The sequence below is a fragment of the Calidris pugnax genome, unplaced genomic scaffold (assembly GCF_001431845.1).
Source record: "Calidris pugnax isolate Ruff unplaced genomic scaffold, ASM143184v1 scaffold70, whole genome shotgun sequence".
Classification (NCBI taxonomy): Eukaryota; Metazoa; Chordata; class Aves; order Charadriiformes; family Scolopacidae; genus Calidris; species Calidris pugnax.
The window spans coordinates 9,926,933-9,944,182 of NW_015090862.1; the positions used below are offsets into that span (position 1 = coordinate 9,926,933).

Consider the following 17,250-nt stretch of genomic DNA (forward strand, 5'->3'; position numbering starts at 1 on the left):
CACAGCACAGGTGGGGAAACTGAGGCACAGAGCTTTTGATTTACCTCTCAAAATCACAGAATCAATGGCAAAGATAGACTAGGTTGATGATTTCCAAATCTGCACTTCTATCCTTCACTTTGCTGTCTCTCCATGGAGACATCTGTGCCCTTATGCTTCTTGCCTATTTTGTTTTGTCACTTCACTTCTTTGAAATAAATACATGTGTAATCAACAATGTGTACACCTGGCTCACACTTAGACATATCCTACTCATAGGGTTTGAAGGCCTGTAACCATTCATGTCATAGCCTAGATAAACACTTCTAATTACTGGCGATTTTGTAAAATGTAATCTCAAACTCCTTAAAGACCAGTTTAATTAAACTGCTGAGAAATATCTCATGAAGTCCAATTTGATTAATGAAAAGATGAGTATATAATAGAGCATGTGATCTTGAGCAAATCACTTATGCACTTTGTGCTTCAGTGGCAGAAAGAGGTCCAATAATCAGATCCCTGTACCGTTAACTTTTAATGATGCTGCCAATATGAATGTTTGATTAAAGTATTTTAGATTTTGACAGAATTAATTTTAATCATTCTGCACAGTTGCCAGGGGGAAAAAAATGTTGTCTCCTGCCATATAAGTATTTATAAAGAATTGTACAGCAAGAAGGGTAGTATATTGGATAGAGGAAAAAATGACCTTACTTTTCCAAAGTAGCCGGTGACCCTGGACTACTCTGTTTTGGGGATTCTTAAAGAGAGGCCTTTCCTGAGTGGGCCAAGGAGGTGCACTGAAAATGAAGCCATGTAAGTCTTTAAATAGATGCCAGAGATCACAGTCAATTTCGAAATTTTAGGGTAGCAGCTATCTGCAGTGGCACTGCCTGATACACAGTGTAAACAGAACAAAGAGGATCGATCTTTTTATTGTAGCCCCTCTTTGTAATGCGTATGATGCATTTGAAGAGAAATGTCACTTTCCAAATTGAGTGTGCTCCATTGGGGATGTGGTTGCTCCCTGAGAGAAATAATCCGTTTGCTTGAGAAAGCTCCCTTAGGCAGACTTATGGTATAGCCTGATTTTTATGGATTCTGGCAGGGAACTGGGGGCTATTTTGTAAATTTGTCCCTATCCTACGTAGACTGTTGAGAGTGGAAATCTTTTAAGCAGATGCAAGTCTTGCCAGCACGTGGCTGTGAGCTGATGCTCTCTGCTGCAGGGGTTACCCACCCACCCACGGGTCTGCTCATCCTTAGGGAGATGGGCCTAGGAGTTTGACCCCAATGGCCTTTGCAAAAAGAGCTTTGTGGTTTGCTATGTGTCCCACAAATGTATGCTGAGAGGTTTGCATCGATCAAAATGAACACAGTTCAGCTCAGAACAGTCAGCCCCCGCCATCTTCTCTGGATTTCTTTCATCTAATAACAATATTTATCTACCCAAGCAATAAGTCGAATGTAAGTTGGCTTTATTACTGTAGTGACGTGGAATGGTTGGTTGCTGGGTGACCTTGCTTCTGATTTTATGGTGTAGGCCAGCTCTGGCAGCAGAGAGGTGTGGCCATGTATTGCACTCCGTTGTCAGGTTTCTCCTGCGATGATCAGAGGTTCAGTGTCAGTTCTCCTATAGTGCCTGGGAAGCTGTAAACGTTTGCCATTTGCTGTGTGAAAACCTGGATCCACAAGGGAGGTCTGTGGGAGATAAATGCTCGACAAGAGGAGCTATCAAGGCTTAAAACAAAGGCCAGACTCTGTGAAATCCAGCGAAGAACCGGGATCTGCAACCTTGGATTAGACCAGTGTCCATAAAGCTGGCGTGTGGCTTACTGCAGTGCTTTCGCAAACGGGGATACTAGAGCCTGCACGCTTTGCTTTGGTTTTGCCCGGAGGGTGATTTAATGTTTCTCATTGGAAACCAAAGTTTTGCAACTAATTAGACATGGAAGAAAATGAAGGAACAGATATTTTGGAAACCAGCCCTGTCTCTAATGGTCCTTGGTGCAAGGTGAGGACTCTTTTTTTTTTTTTTTTTTTTTTTTTTCTCCCCCCCCCTACAAAAAAAATTTCTTTTGGTCAGGGGCAATCTCGACGAATTCAGGTTGAAGTGAGATCTGTGCAGGAATCTGGGACCTTGCCACTGATGGAGGAATCAATATTATCTATTGGCATTGGCTGTGTTCAAATAAAACAAGTCAAATCACAAAAAGGACCTGAAAATTATCAGGTAAGAGTCTGAATATATCCTGCCAGCTATGGCTGCTTCCAAGAGATGTAAAAACATGAAGTGATGTCCTTTTTTTTTTTTTTTTTTTTTTTTTTTCCTCCCCCCACTTACAGAAAATATTATCTCCTTTTGCTGTTTACAAGTGACTTCAGTAAACCGTTGCCCTTGGACCAGACTGAACACAACCTCTGCATCAGCCTTTGTAAACAACTTCAGAAATTCCTTAGAGCAAGGTTGTGCTAAACATTAGAAATAGAAATGAAATGGTAATGTGTGTGGTTAAGCGACTGTCATCCACCTCACTGGAAGTTTCAAATATCTGAGTAACTACAGGTTTCTGTGCTGTGGAAACTACCAAAATAGTTTTCTTAGGTGCTTGGAAAATCCAGAAACTTCTTACAATTTTAGCAAAGCCACTGCTTTAAGATTTGCAGGTCAAATGCGTTTTGTAAAACTGCAGCAAGTGTAGGGTAAGATAAGCATTAACTTGGGCAAACAAATTGACAATTTAACTGTGTGGAACTCGATGTCCAGCAGCAAACTCCTCATATTCTCCCAGAGCTCGCTTGAGAGCATTTAACCTTCCTAATGGGTCAGCTGTGCTTCTTGTCAAATCCTGAACAGTGACGTTCGGAGATTGTTTTCTGTTTGCTTGTGTTTGTAATTTGATCCCATGTAACAACATTGTCCTCAGCTCACATATAACCACAGGGGTAACTCTGACATCCTGTCTGAAAAAAACCCCTTGTTGTTTCCTGTGCTTGAAATTTGAAAGATTTCCAATTTGGACAGGTTAGCATGTTTATATTAATCTCATCCTGTTACATGAAATATAAATGATTAGTATTTTGGGAGCTGGGCATTCTACCTCCATTTTAGTTTCCAAAAAAATAGTGTGGGGTGGTTTTTTTTGTCTGCACAAATTTTGGAGGGGGCTGGTGGAAGTTTTGCTGTTGTCTGTGCTGAGGCCAGGATTTCAGTCCCGTCATTCGTGCTTTGTAGAAAGTGTGTCTGGAAGATCATGTCAGGAATGTGCCAGTTTAGGTTTTAGCTTAGAATTGCCCTTTCTTGATAGGAGTTACTGGAAATTAAGACAGAGAAATTAGGAAACTGGCAGTCTGCAAAATACCTGAATGTTTGCTACTCATTAAAAAATATTCTTAGTGAATACAGAAATCTGTGTATCTAATGAAAATATGTTTGGTTTCAAGAGCTGGTCAAGCAAAAGAAACACAATCACCTTGTCCTTTTGGAACATGTGCTCAGCACTGATAGCTTGGTACATCTCCCATGGTACTGCCCAGGCAGTCGTTCTCATTAGTGCTTAGTGTCCTTCGCCTGAGTATCTCCAACAAAAATAGGCATCACTGTTGCATTTTCTGTTTGCTGTTTTTATTTTCTTGTTTACGAAGTTGGATATCCAGTTAAAAGGCAGAAGCAAGCAACACTCAAAAAAAAAAAAAAAGGGACAAAACAATGAGAGCAGTTTGTAAACACTGAGGCTGAAAATTATTCACCCCAAATATTTGGCAAGTAGGCAACAATAACAAAATATGTTCACGGAACTCTAGACCAGTTTGCAATCAAAACGTCTGTGTTTTCATAGTATATATTATTCATCTCAGATCCTGATTTCTGTGGAGGCGGAGAGTTAGAAACTGATTTCTGGAAGTAGTGTGCAGCTGTACCCCTTGTTCAGTCAAGTTTTTCTACATCTGCAAGTGCGCCTTGTTTCAAGAATACTGGCACTTTTTGTGGCACAGAGATTTGCATTCGTGGGAGTCTGAGCAGGATGCATGGTTGCGTCAGGAGAATCTACTGAATAATAATATGCACTCTCTCATGGCCTAAAAGTTCACAGAATAGGTGAAGCTTTACATACTACTTTTTCATGGCTCATAGAATATGACTTTCCTTTTGTAAATCTGGGATTTTCTAGTTTTTCCTTTAAAAACTGGAATTTCCATCCCCCCCTTGAAAAACCTAACATTTTTTCAACCATATTTTAGTTATATTGATTACCATCTTAAAAATTTTACTTCAATGTGATGACTCATTTTTCTCAGTAAGTATTGAGAAATAATATTGAGAATAGCTCATTAACCAGCCCTTCAGAAACTGCCTTCGCTTTTTTTCAAGTGCAAATTTGTGTTTGCAAATAATTTTGCCTGCTTCTTACTGTGGGTACAAATGTTACTCATTAGAGCCTCTTTGTTGGCATCCCAAAATGTGGCAATTGAAGATCCAGCTACAAATATTTGTTTGTGTTCCCTATCTTAGTGTTTAGTTTAAGAGGGTTCAGTCTTGTTTCAAGACGCAAGCGAAAGTGTGTTGATGTTCTTTTATTTATGTTTATTATAAAATCATAAAATATTGTCATTTTCTGTAATTAGACTGGGGAGCGCCCATGCTGCGACTCAGCACGGAGACGTTCACGCGGGCTGGCTCGCACCAGTGCCAGCAGGGCCTTGCTTTCATAGAATTTTAAATGCACTTGTAGGTTTTTAAATAAAAAAAAGCTGGTTAGTTATTAACTTGAAGAAATATCTGATTTTAGAGAACAGAAGATTACAAAACAAACTGGATTTTCACCAGCTCCTGAAGGGCAAACAGTACACCGCATCCGGGGGAGAGGGAATTTGCTCCTTGCGTTTCCCTGCAGTGTGTTTGTGTTGAAGCTTTTTCACTCTCATAGTACTTGATGTAAATGTTAATTAGCACTCCGGGGGAAGTGTGTTAACAAATGTACCTTTGACACAGGTCCACAGCCGTGCTTTGCTCTGTAGCTGCAGGCTGGAAAGATTAGCTGGCAAAGTAGCTTGTGCTGCTTTTGAGGAAACTCTTCAAACCCGAGTTCAGCGAAGCTTGCTGAGCTGCTCTGCGCTTCCACTTCGCTGCTCTGTTGCAGCTCAGGCTGCGTGTGCTGCCCTGCAGAAGGGGTGCCAGCATGAGCACCTGTGAGAAATAAGAGCAAACCCCTAGAAAGTTCTAGCCATTGACAGGGGCAAATAAGTCTGCCTGGGCTATGGCTTTCATGTGATGAAGGAAAACCTGTCTTGACTTAGCACAAACTTTGTGGCAGAAGTTACTCCTCCTCGCCCCTAGTGCTGATCTTGATTAGCAATAAATACGGGTGATAAAGTCATTTCCGTAAGTTGTTAGAGTAGAAAGGTAACAGTAATGCATTCATAAAGACATTTACCTCATCGCTGTGCTTCTTTCCCTTTCCATAAACAGCAGGTCAGAGATTCAGAAACGGAAATAATTTGGAGGGTGGGATTTTTCAGTAGTGTTCAAATCTGCCTGAACTCAGGTTAACATACAGATACTGTGGTGGCATCTGGCCAGATTAATTCCTGAACCTGATGGATTCTATACCACGACTTCTGTGAAAATATACGCAGCTATTTTTCAAGATTTGGCTTGTTCAGCTGTTCATTGCTGTGCAGTATCAAATCCTGATTTCTTCCTGGTGAGAAATAGCTCATATTTAAGATGCTTACAGAGAGAAGAGTCCAAGGTTACTAACGGCTCTCTGGAAATGAGGTCTGTAATTTCAGCCCAGCCCTCCAGAGCCTGGTCTGGGGTTTGCAGTAGGGACGGGAAAGGCTGCTGGAGGAGAGTGTCTGTGGGAGCAAAGGGCAGCACTGCTGGTGGGAGCCCTCCCCTCCTCTGGAACAGGATGTCGTGTGAAGGATGCTGGCGTAACGACATGGCTCTTAATCAGCCCTTCTGACCCTGGCACTGCTCTTGTGTGACCCTCAATGGGTATTTGCAAGAATTCTGCCCTACACTTGTTTTCCTTCATGAAAAATGGTATCTTTGTGGCTTTTTTGGTCCTGTGGGGAGTTTCAAGCCTGTGAGCTGACTGCTGCTGGTACGGGGCCATTGGCCTCCATTTTGGAGCTAACTTTGAGGTTTTCAGACTTCAGCAAGGAGGAGCAGGGTGGGCAGAATGTGGACCAGTGTGTGTTTGAGGTCTGGGTGGCCCACAGGGCACGGTGTGGGGTCCCCCCCTCCCTTCCCAGCCCCTGGGCAAGCCTGACCTGTAAGTCAGCTGTGGATAGGCACCGCTGCTTTCTGCTCACCGCATCTCCAGGTTACAGGTGAAGCAGGCTGCACACAGTGTCCTGGGGCTGCCTGTCTCATCCATGCCCCTCGGCTGCAGCCTGGGACAGCCCTGGGATGGTTATCTGGCAGAGGGAGTTGTGTGAGCACTCTTATTTTGAAGCGCAGGTGAAAAGAAACGCCAATCTCCTCGTTTTCAATTGCTGCTAGATAAATGTGGCCTTGACTCGGTAAAATATCTCCAGAAGTACTGGAGGGAAGCCCTCTGGCACAGTACTGCATAAGGACGTTGCTGCTCGGGAGGAGAGTTTTACTGCGTTTCATCCTTCCCTCTGCAGGGAGCCCCATCTGAGCAAACAGCCCCCAGCCGGGGTCGTGTGGAGCTGCCCAAACCTGCCGTGCGGGGATGGGGAACCTGCGAAGGCACCTGTGGCACGCAGCCACCCGAGCTGCGCCCTCCACTCCAGCGGCCCCTCTGTGTGCATGGCTGGATTTTGGCCTCATCCTGTCAGCCTGTGAGGTGGTGACAGAGGTCAGACCGGAGCTCTGCCGGCTGGTGCAGTGGATGTGCTCAGTCGCTTTATTAGAGTGATGGGCTGGGTTAGAGTCTGGCCCCGCTCCTGCTGAAAGCTTCCATGTGGGAGATGCTGGGTGCTGGGTCTGGCTGCCTGCAAGCACTGGTACCCAGCGTGTTGCCTCTGATGAAGTTTTCCCAAGGCACCAGGGCCCAAGATCCCTGCTCAGGCCCTTTTCTACCTACAGCCAAGCGTTTTCACTGGGGAAGGTGTGTGGCGGAGCTGTGCTGGGGAGCAGCGAAGCCCCAGCAGGGAGACACCTCCTTTCCTTGGGCTGTGGTACAAGGGACACAGCCTCTCCTCAGCCTGCCTCTGGACCTGGGAGGAGATGGCACATGGCACCTCCAAAGTCAGGCTGAGGGGGGGTCATAACCAAGCGGACTGTTTGCTTCCATGTCCCATGGCAGTGACAAAAGATAGAAGTAATTTTTATTAAACCAATTCTTCTTTAAACAGCTTGCAATTAGTCTTCTCAGCTGTTATACTTATGCTGTCAGATTTTATATTCATAAATTCTTGCCTGCCAAATTTTAGCAAAAATAGATACACCAGTCAGCAATTGTCCAAGATCATGCAAAAATTGAAACTTTAAGGACAACAGTTCCATCCACAGGGTTACTGTCAATTTGGCTGGCTTTGGTTTTGCTTCTTTCCGTAAGTAATCAGACTCCTCAGCACCCAGCCCAGGGTTAAAATTCAGCTCAAGGCAAGCACAAAACTCTCTCAGGTTTTGATAACTTGTTTGCTGTCTAACTCAGCAATAATCTGGTTCTCGCATTCAAATAAACTGATCACCCAGCAGGAACTGGACTTCTGCCCTGTTGAACAATGAATGTTGCTTTAGTTGCTTGAAAGAAAAACATACAAGAAGTGCAGAATTCTTGTTGACCTACACAACTGAAAGAAAGATCACAACATTCCCTAAATCAACAGATGGCAATTTGCAAAACAAAATCTGAACAGCAGCCAGAAGCTTATAAAGCAGGACGTGAGACTGGCCAAACCAAGACCTTGAATCTTCCCTGCCTAAACTGTGGGGATGAGCTGGGAGCTCTGTCTGGTGACGTTAGCTTGTGTCTCAGAAGAGCTGCTTGTGCATGAACCTACCTGCTTTGCAGTGAGGAAATTTAATTATTGCTTCCACAGTAGCCCTCACAGAGTACCTTCTGCATGAAATATGCATTCATACGTGATATGTCCCATAATTTTTTCTGTTTCCGCATATGGAGTTAAGGTTAATGTTCCATACACTGTGGACAAATAGTAGTTGCCATGGGTACCATAGCCTTGAATTTCCCGTCTCCTGAGTGATTAAATTCCCCACCTTAATTTTACTTTATTGGTTTATTTCTGTAACTCCTTATTTCCTTGGTTTGCCCTCCCTTGAGAGAGCAAAGCAGGACACTTCACAGGCTACTTGTATCTTCTTAGGCTTCTGCATTTTGCACACCAGTTTCAGGGAAAATTGAGGGTGTTTTTTCCCAAGGTGTACCAAGCAGCAGGAAATACAAGCCCCAGCACCCCAGAGGCTGTGTGACCCCTAGACTCTGCAGTGGATACCCAGGCTTCTTAAAGCCTCTGCTTCTGGAGACCCCTCAGTCTCGCTGGGGAGCCTGCTCCAATGCTTTAATCTCTTTAGCATTAGAGTGTTTCTTCCTCCCATGCTGTCTGCTATGCGAGCCCACCTCCTCTTGTCCTGTCTGCAGCAGATACGGAGAACAACTTTATCTGTTCTCCTCCGCAGGAGCCTAATGCTGGTAACAGCCAGAGCGGGCGGTCAGTGTGCCTGCTGGGATTCACATAGAGAATCTTAGGAGGAATCTGATGGGGTTTGAGAGTTTTTTATCTTGGGTCCTATTATAACAGAAAGGCTACATTTGTCTGATGGGATCTGGGGCCTTTGCTACATTGCTAGCTGCTCTCCCAGTGCCTTACAAACTGTCCAGGTGTTTAGGTTTATTCCATAATCCTAGCCCTCCAGAAAATGGCATAGAATAATATTGAAATGGGAACCACAAGCTATAAAAACATAGCCCTAGTTGGTAAGTAAAATGAATAAGTAGCTGTTAAATGCAAAATGAAAAGGCATAAAAGGACAGTGGGAGCTTTTGCTGTTTAATCTGAAGTGTTCTATAAATAAAGCTAGGTCGCTACATATTGACAAAATTGGTCACCCCTAATTTAAGGCATGTCATAGGCAGTGGAAAAAGTGTCCCATAGACCTGACTAATGTGGATAGAAATAGAGAGCAATTTGGAAAAGTAATGGTATAATGCCAGCCTTGTAACTGCAGACCCTGCAAGCTGGATGTCAGTCCTGTCAGCTGAATAGCGCTTTCCTCCAACAACCATTTATGGTGACTGAGGTCGATTAACTGACACTGTTTACTTTGAAGTCATGATAATTAAAGCTGGAGTGTCATCTGCATTGTAATTAACATGCTCCTCTGCACCTAATTCATTCTGACAGTATAGATTAATGATGGTAAATGACCAACAAGGATTTATCATGAGATGATTCTTCGTTCTACAGGCTGCCTCAGACAATTACAGGAAGCGATTGTTAAGTTTAGGCTATTGTCTCAGCGTAATCGTGCATGTTCATTCTTAGCTTTGTTTTGCAGTAAAACCCATCCAAGGGCTTCATAAAGACTCAGTTATGGTCCCTAAGAGGCTGAGCCATGCTCGTAAATGGAGGAGAGAGAGGCAGGGTGTGGTGACACTGATCTGATTTTTCAGTATCCCAGTGCTTGCAGTCCCTGCTGATATCAGTAGGAGCGGGGACTGATCAGTATTTCTGCAAATCAGATGCTTTTGCAAATGTAATTCTGTTGGGAGGTTGGGTGTGGGGTCAGCCATGCAGTGAGGTGCCCATCTGGGGCTGGGCAGTACCCTTCCTCCCCAGCAGTGCTGGGGTCTCTGTGTTTTCTCTAGAGCGTGCTACAGGGCCACAGTAACTCAGCAGTCCTGTCCACCAAGAGCTGCTGTGCCTCTAAGCAATAGTTTCAAGAGCGGTCAGTATTTTGAATGACCAAAACACTCTATATAAAGAAGATGCCCCCTCGAAATGAAGGTGCCTGCAAATGAGTTCCCTGCAAGCTTAGAGCCTCAGGGGGTTTCGCTAGTCTGGCTTGCAAAATCTTGGCTTTCAAGCCAAACCGGTCACGGCCTGGGGGACACCACCATCTCATGCTAAGCAGAAAGTAATGAAAAATGATATAAATGAAGTGAAATTTTCCAAAGCGTATAAGGCTCAATCTCTGGTTACTTCTTGCAAAAAGTAGTTTCATCATTGCCTTTTCTTATAATAGCTTCCTTGTGTACACAAGGACTTAGCCTGGCTTATTTAAACTGCGTCACGTATTGCTGCAAGAATACCTGATTAACAAGATGATCAAAGTGTGCTGTTCCACGTGTCAATCAATAGGAATTAACACGCAGAAACCTAGTCCAAAAATGTGAGTTTATAATGAAGGTTTGGTTTTCTTTGTTCTGAAGTGTTGCTGTGTGAGCAAACAAGTGCTAATATGATGAGCTGAGCTCCACTGCCTCCCCTCACTATGGCTGGCGTTTGTCTCACTTCTTGCCCGTTTCCCCCATTTGTACCAATCCTGACCTCCCTCCGAGGTGCCGTGAAGCTCCTTTGTGTTTGCAGCGGCTGTCTGAGATGTTTTTGATAAAAGGGGTGAAACAGTGGTATTGCGCAAATGCCCAGCAGTGGTATTTTACCAGCAGCAGGTATCTGAGTGTGATGGGGGTTTGATATTTCCCCCTGTCCTGAGAATCGGGCTGCAAATCAACTCCCATAGCTTGTAGCAGGTACTGATCACAGGCCTAACCGTTTATTCCTTAAATTTAACAGGGCACACAGAGAATCTGTGTTGACCACATAATCAAATGAAAGCAGTTCCACAGATACCTCTTTTCAGGGCACACAGCCAGATCCTGGATTGATTTTCTTTGTAGACTAAGTGGGCCAGAAGGAAACTAGTGATCGTAGCCTCAGAGTTGGGTGGGATAATTCCTACATGACTACAGGAAGGGCCTTTGGCAGAACGGACAGCAAAACAGCTTCTCTCTAGTGACACAGTAATGTGCTGCAGGGCCAGAACAGCTTGTTTTGGGTAGAGAAGGTGACTTTGTAGGCTCTGCTGCCCCTGCTGCCCCCTCCACACACTTGCTTTTCCTTTTTGTTCCTGACAGCAGGAAAAAGAAGGAAAGTGGAATGATTGGGGTTAAGAGAAAAAAAAACAAAACCCGCAACCAACCAAAACCAAAAAATAATCTGGGATTTTGCAATTTACTTTTTTAATTGACAGGATGGGCATTTTCTCCATCAGAGTAATAACAATCTTAATAATAATAATTTTTCTTTGGAAAAAGTTTGCTGGATGGAAACATTTTGACCAGTTCTATCAGAGCCTAAAATAGCAAGAGGAGCCAGAAGTTTAGCTGATAACTCCAAGACCCTTTAGTATCAAGACAGGTAAATGGTCCCCTGGGCCCTGCCTACCTTGGAAAAGCTGTTTCATAGTGGAGCAGGTCTACTGTGCCCCGCAGGGTCTCACCGCCAGGGTCCCAGGCACAATTAGGGGGCTGGGACATAGACAGGCATGGAGAGGACACCCTGCTGCCACGAAAACTGCAGCATCCCTCTGCCCCTAGGATGTTCCTAGCGTGCCCCTCCAACCTCCTGTCAGCCCCACCAACCTCTGCAGCATCTTTTGCAATTGACCACATGAGCATGCCATTGGCCAAAGCTGTCATCGACCCCAGTAGAACTCAAGTCAGTTGCGGGTGTAGGTGATCTGCAAGCGTCATGTACACCTGTACCAGTCCAAGCACAAAGTTTAACTGCAAGTGTTTTTAGTGTTTATAGGAAAATATTGCTCTGCTTTGCTCATACAGCCCTGGGGACACTAGCTTGATCCTGGTGGCTGCTGGTTGTGCAACGGTGCTCCCTGTGCTACTTCTCTCCGGTCTTTAACCAAGTAGTTTCTCTTCCACCAGTAAGCACACAGGAAAGGTGGGGAAAGAAGGGAAGAGCAGAAATACATTTTTTTTATTTTTCCTTTTCTTTTTTTTCTTCTGCTTCCCCCTTGGAACAAAATCTATTGGGAAATGGGTGGTTCTGCAGTGTCCCTCCTTCCGCAGCCTCAGAAAGAAGGTGACAAGGTGGCTTTAGATGGGAGGAGCGTGTGTATGAAAGAGGAGGTCTCTGGGGCACCATGGCCATGGAAACACACAAAGTTGGCATTAGTGTTTGTTATTGTTGGCTGCAGAGACGCCTGCTCTGCACCTTCAGCCCTGAAGAAACTGGGGTACAGCTGACAGGGTTTATCATCTTTGCAGTTTTTCCTCTGTGAATAAGAAAATAGGAGTTGAGAGCAGAGCTGGATGAATGGTGAGTTTTTTGGTTTGCTCTCCAAACCCTCCCCCTCAAACACAAAAAAATAAACATAGGTCTAAGGAAACTAAAAGCAGAGGTTCCTTTGGAGAAAATTGAGGGGGTTTAGGAAGAAAATTCTTAAATTTTGCAAAATGTTTTTATTCGGTCCCAAACAAAATGCCTGGTGTTGCTTTATAAGCTGTTTATTTTTGTCCCCTTTCATTTTGAAAAAGAAAAAAATCAAACCCAAACCATTTCATTTAGAAAATACCAAAGCAAAACATTTCACAGAATCATAGAATAGTTGAGGTTGGAAGGGACCTCTGGAGATCATCTAGTCCAACCCCTCTGCTCAAAGCATATTTGAATATGCTATACATTTCTGCTTTGAATTTTCATCTGTGTTCACAACCGTTTCTCAAATTTGGCTTGAATTTCCAAACAGATCTGGTCCCCCACAAATTGTATGTTGGGGGTCAACTTAATGATTTTCTGTTTTCTTAGGCTTCTGTTTGGGATATCTATGTCATCTCTGCCAGGCTGGCAATGTACACTGTCTTCAGACTCCATATACAGTGTTTCCCAGATGTCATGGATTTCACATAGCTCCTCTTTTCTTCTCCCATATAGCTTTATATAGCCACAAGTGTCTGACTTTATATTTGCTTATTACGGCACACTTCTTACTTGTGACTTAAAAAGATGTGAACAGTCATGGAAGCAAAACATCAGTACTTATTACGAAAACTAATAATATACTGTCTGGTTGGCTCCTACCCATGTCCAGACATCTACTAAAGGGACAAAGTATCCACTAACTTTTTTGGCCAGGTTTAAAAAAACAAAAGTGAGAAAGGAAAAAAAAAAAAAAAAAAAACTTACTTGTGACTTAAAAAGATGTGAACAGTCATGGAAGCAAAACATCAGTACTTATTACGAAAACTAATAATATACTGTCTGGTTGGCTCCTACCCATGTCCAGACATCTACTCAAGGGACAAAGTATCCACTAACTTTTTTGGCCAGGTTTAAAAAAACAAAAGTGGGAAAGGAAAAAAAAAAAAAAAAAAAAAGAGGTACTGATAGCACATAAAGGGCAGCTGATGACCCAGAAACACGAATGACTAGGATGCCTCAGGCTTGGATGTGCCCAAAAGTTTACACAAAGCCTAAAAAAAGGTTGCAGTGGGGAAGTCATTTGTTGGTGTCCCTAACAGTGTCACCTGTGCGCCCTGTGGGGTTTGGCACCTGAGTTCCTACTAGGCGCTGCCTGCACTGTCTGAGCTGCCATTTTGGCAGAGATTTTTAATGGTAATTGGTGTGATTTGGACACTGGCTGGAGCAATAAAATCGGGTTTGTCACATTTGTAGTCATGAGGTGCTGTGGGCAGGACTGAGGAACCGTCTTCTGTGTCTGTATGTGAAGTGCTCTAATGTAAAGCTCATGGAAGGGAAACTTCTATGCTTGCTTCCAGTACAGCATGAAACTTGTCCACTCTTTGTGAAAGACAATAATGGCTCTGTCAGAAAATGCAACTCAGCCCTTCTTTCAAGGATTTTCGTTTCCTTTTCTGCCTTTTCTTATTGTAAATCATAAAAACAGGCTAAAACGCAGAGGTTCTTTTGCAAACTATTCCCTCATGCTTTCAGCTGGAGCAATTTTCCAACATTGACATGAGCTCACAAAATGTTAGTCTGACTCTAAATAAGATTTTCCAGAGTTGGCTGAAGGTTTTGGCTTAGTTCTAGAATAAACTGTCTCGGAAACCTTTCTGGAGTGGGTTCTGGATAACCTGGCACCATTTAAAGGATTAAAAAGTCATACATAATTTTCCCTTTCAAAATACTCAAGGCTTTTACATTTCTCACCCCAGAAAATATCTTTCTTTTCATCAAACATCAGCTGTTTCCAATTGCTTCATTCTATTTTGGTCACCTATTCTCCTTCTTTCCTTCCCATGCATGACTAAATATCTTCCTTAAATCAACTTGAAGCAATTCATTTTTCCATTCATCCATTTGGTTGTGCTGGTTTCTTTCACTGTTGGAACACTATGCGAATGTCATACATTGAAGGAGCAATATCATCTGTGCAGTCCTGAGTGCGGGAGTACTTGGCAACAGTTCTGCAGCTTAATACGTGAAAAACACACAGACAGCTGCCAGTTTCTGCATGTTTTAACTGGTTTGTTCTCTGCAGCTCTGAGCAGAAATGCTGAGGCCACGGCAGCCCCACAGGACAGAGAGATACCCAGGTCCGTGGTCTTGTGGTGAGCATGCCACCTCTCAAACGGGTGGGAGTAATTGTGTCTCAGCTCAGCACTAAGCTCAAGCAAACTGGTGTGTTTGAGAGTCAGGCGCAGTGAGCCTCGGAGCCGGGCCACAGCTGCTCCAGCTGTGCTGCCTGGGAGCGATTCCTGAGCTGCCTCCCAGCAGCTGCCGGCTGGGATGTGCTGGCACGCTCAGAGCCATGGCACAGGCTCTGCGCAGCGCTCTCCTGCCTGGCGTGGATGTGGCTTAAGAAATAGGTTACATTACTTTACATGCAGGCAGCTGGATCTCTTGTTAAATGTGCAGTGAGGTGCAGGTGCCAGCCCTTCTCACGTGTCCATGCCAGTCCTGCATTGAGCTTCAGTGACCAAAGAAGTGTTGCTGCTCCTCAGTCCTGCCAGCTCTGTAGCACCTAAATGCAATCTTGCATTTGCCTTGATCTGTATAGCTGACGAGCATGAACACTGCTTTTCAGTAACCTTGTTTTGTTGCCCCCAAATTAGAATGAAATTTCCCCAACATTTGATCTCTTGTGTAATATAGGAACACCCACCAGATTTCTGATCGATGAGTATGCAACATGTGCATTTTCCTTTCAGTTGACAAACACAGAAGCTGAAATTATCCAGAAAAAATAAATATCAAGGCCAAGCTTAGGAAAGGGTTTGTTTTGGTTTGGGTTTCTTTTTTTGGTGAAGGAAAGAAAAGGCTGGAGACAGATTTGACAAAGTGAATGATCCAGGTTTTTGAGGCAGTTGCATCCCCGCGCTAGCTGTCGTAGCCGAGGCTGATCTAAGCTATGCTGTGCTCTGCAAGGGAAGGCGACGGGTTCAGGCCTGCCAGAAGGCCCCAAGCACTAAGCCTTTCTGTCCAGAGTGGGATATGTAAAGCTACATTTCCCCAGGATTGCTGCCAAATGACTAATCTTGGACACTTTCAGGCATTCCAGCATGTCTGGTTAGTGGTTACTCTAGCCATCCTATCGAGTTTTTGGGAACCAAATGTTTTGCACGCTAAAGCAAGGTGCATATTATACAAAGGGTGCCTATAATGGATTTAGGTAGAGTCAGTAGCCAGCACACAGTGGCTTTACATCAAAGATAACCGTATGAAGAGGGAGCACTGTGTATGTGCTCAAAGTCAAAGAGACAGGGGAATCAGACCCCTTCCTACATAGTTTACTCAGGAGTCGTGAGGCGGGGGGGATAGGAAGGGGGGATTTTCAAATACCGAGTGAATTAATTAGTTCATTGACTTCTGTTTTCATTTCCATGTAAGTGACAACTACCTGTTATGCCCAGAGGTGAGCTAACGAGGCAGTGCTCTGCAGTAACCCACTGCTCGGACAACCATCACGCTATTCACAGTAATAAAAGAGCTCATGTTTTCTATGAAAAGATCCCAAGCTCCTAGAATATTCTGTTCCATAACCTTGCTTGTTCCAATTTACTAATGGAGTCCTTAAAACTGGATTACTGTGGTGATTCCTTCATTGCATGGTTCATAGAGCTGACTCAGGGCATACTCCAATGGGCATTCAAGCATCCTCTCATTGGATTTTCCTTTCTGTTTAAGGTACAACGTATATGTCAAAAACCGATGATAAGTCCAGACACTGATCATCTACTGTGTGTAGCTTGAATGCTTTCCTGTCGCCAGTACATCTGAGAGAGGCTATTCCTGGTTTGTGTGAATGCTCTTGGGGTTTCACTGTACTTTTTACTTTAATGATAAATTATTGTGGTTTCCAAAGGTTAATCGTAAGAAGAGATGTCCTGTCCAGATGGTATGGTTTCTTTTTAACTGTCTTTTGGACCTATCTTTATTCTTATACAATGGGATAACGGGCCAAAGGCGGCACTGTGCAGGCTGTGCTGATGAGAGTTGAATTGTGCTACAAAATTTTCCTTTTGATCCTTCTTTTTCTTCTAAACTCTCCTGACTCCTTTCTCCCCTTATATGGAAGCCCTTTGCCTTGTATCTCCTGTTTGGCATCAGCGCTTGATGGGCTGGTTCGGGTCACGGTACTCGCCTGTCTGACTTGGACAGCGTGGATATCCCAGAGGATGAGCTGACCTCCACTGCAGCCTTATGTGAGGAGGGAGCCATGTGGCGCTGAAATTGGGTTCCCAGCCCCAGCTAATACACTGCCTTGTCTTGTCTTTGTAGGTAACACTGAATCTTCTTACAAATGTGTTAAATTTTGTGGTTACATGAATCTATTGTCTTTGTTGAGAATTACAGTCAGTAACCTGTTGTACCAGTGCAAGGAGCTATTGTCGTGTTCTAACATGTTCCCCTAACGTACCAGGTGCTTACACAGAAGAGGCGTAAATCTCTTTGTCAGGGTCCATCCACCCCAGCTACCTAAGCCCAATTTTAACTCATACAACTCAATACTCTTGAAACACACTTTAAAAGAGGATTAAATAGCTGCTTTAATTGGGAAGAATTACTAGGGGGTTGATGGCTGGGGGTGCCACCCACCAGTTCCCTGCCTGGCTGGCGGGGATGTGGAAGAGTTGGGGACTGTCCCCTGAAGACTGTGCCCAGGGCAGTGCAGTGAGCCATCCCAGCAGGTCGGGCAGCCCTGCTCGGCCCTCCCGGCTCCGCTCAGCACCAGGAAGGGGAGGGAGCGCTCCAGCTGCATCCGGCCTGTCCGTCTGCCCACAGGAGGCCCTTGAAGTACAGAACAAAATAAATTCCCTCATCCCTAGCAATTTTCTCCAAAGCAGA

The 17,250-nt window shown here is 44.2% G+C and overlaps 1 protein-coding gene across 1 annotated transcript in view; it reads left to right on the forward strand.

Moving 5' to 3' along the window:
- Positions 1 to 1,635: 1,635 nt before the first annotated feature.
- PDE8A (phosphodiesterase 8A) overlaps positions 1,636 to 17,250 on the forward strand; it is a 156,617-nt gene continuing 141,002 nt past the window's right edge. The window contains exon 1 of the mRNA XM_014944422.1: positions 1,636 to 1,993. Within this exon, the coding sequence (XP_014799908.1) occupies positions 1,928 to 1,993 (66 nt within the window). The 5' untranslated portion in view covers positions 1,636 to 1,927. The remainder of the gene's footprint in view (positions 1,994 to 17,250) is intronic.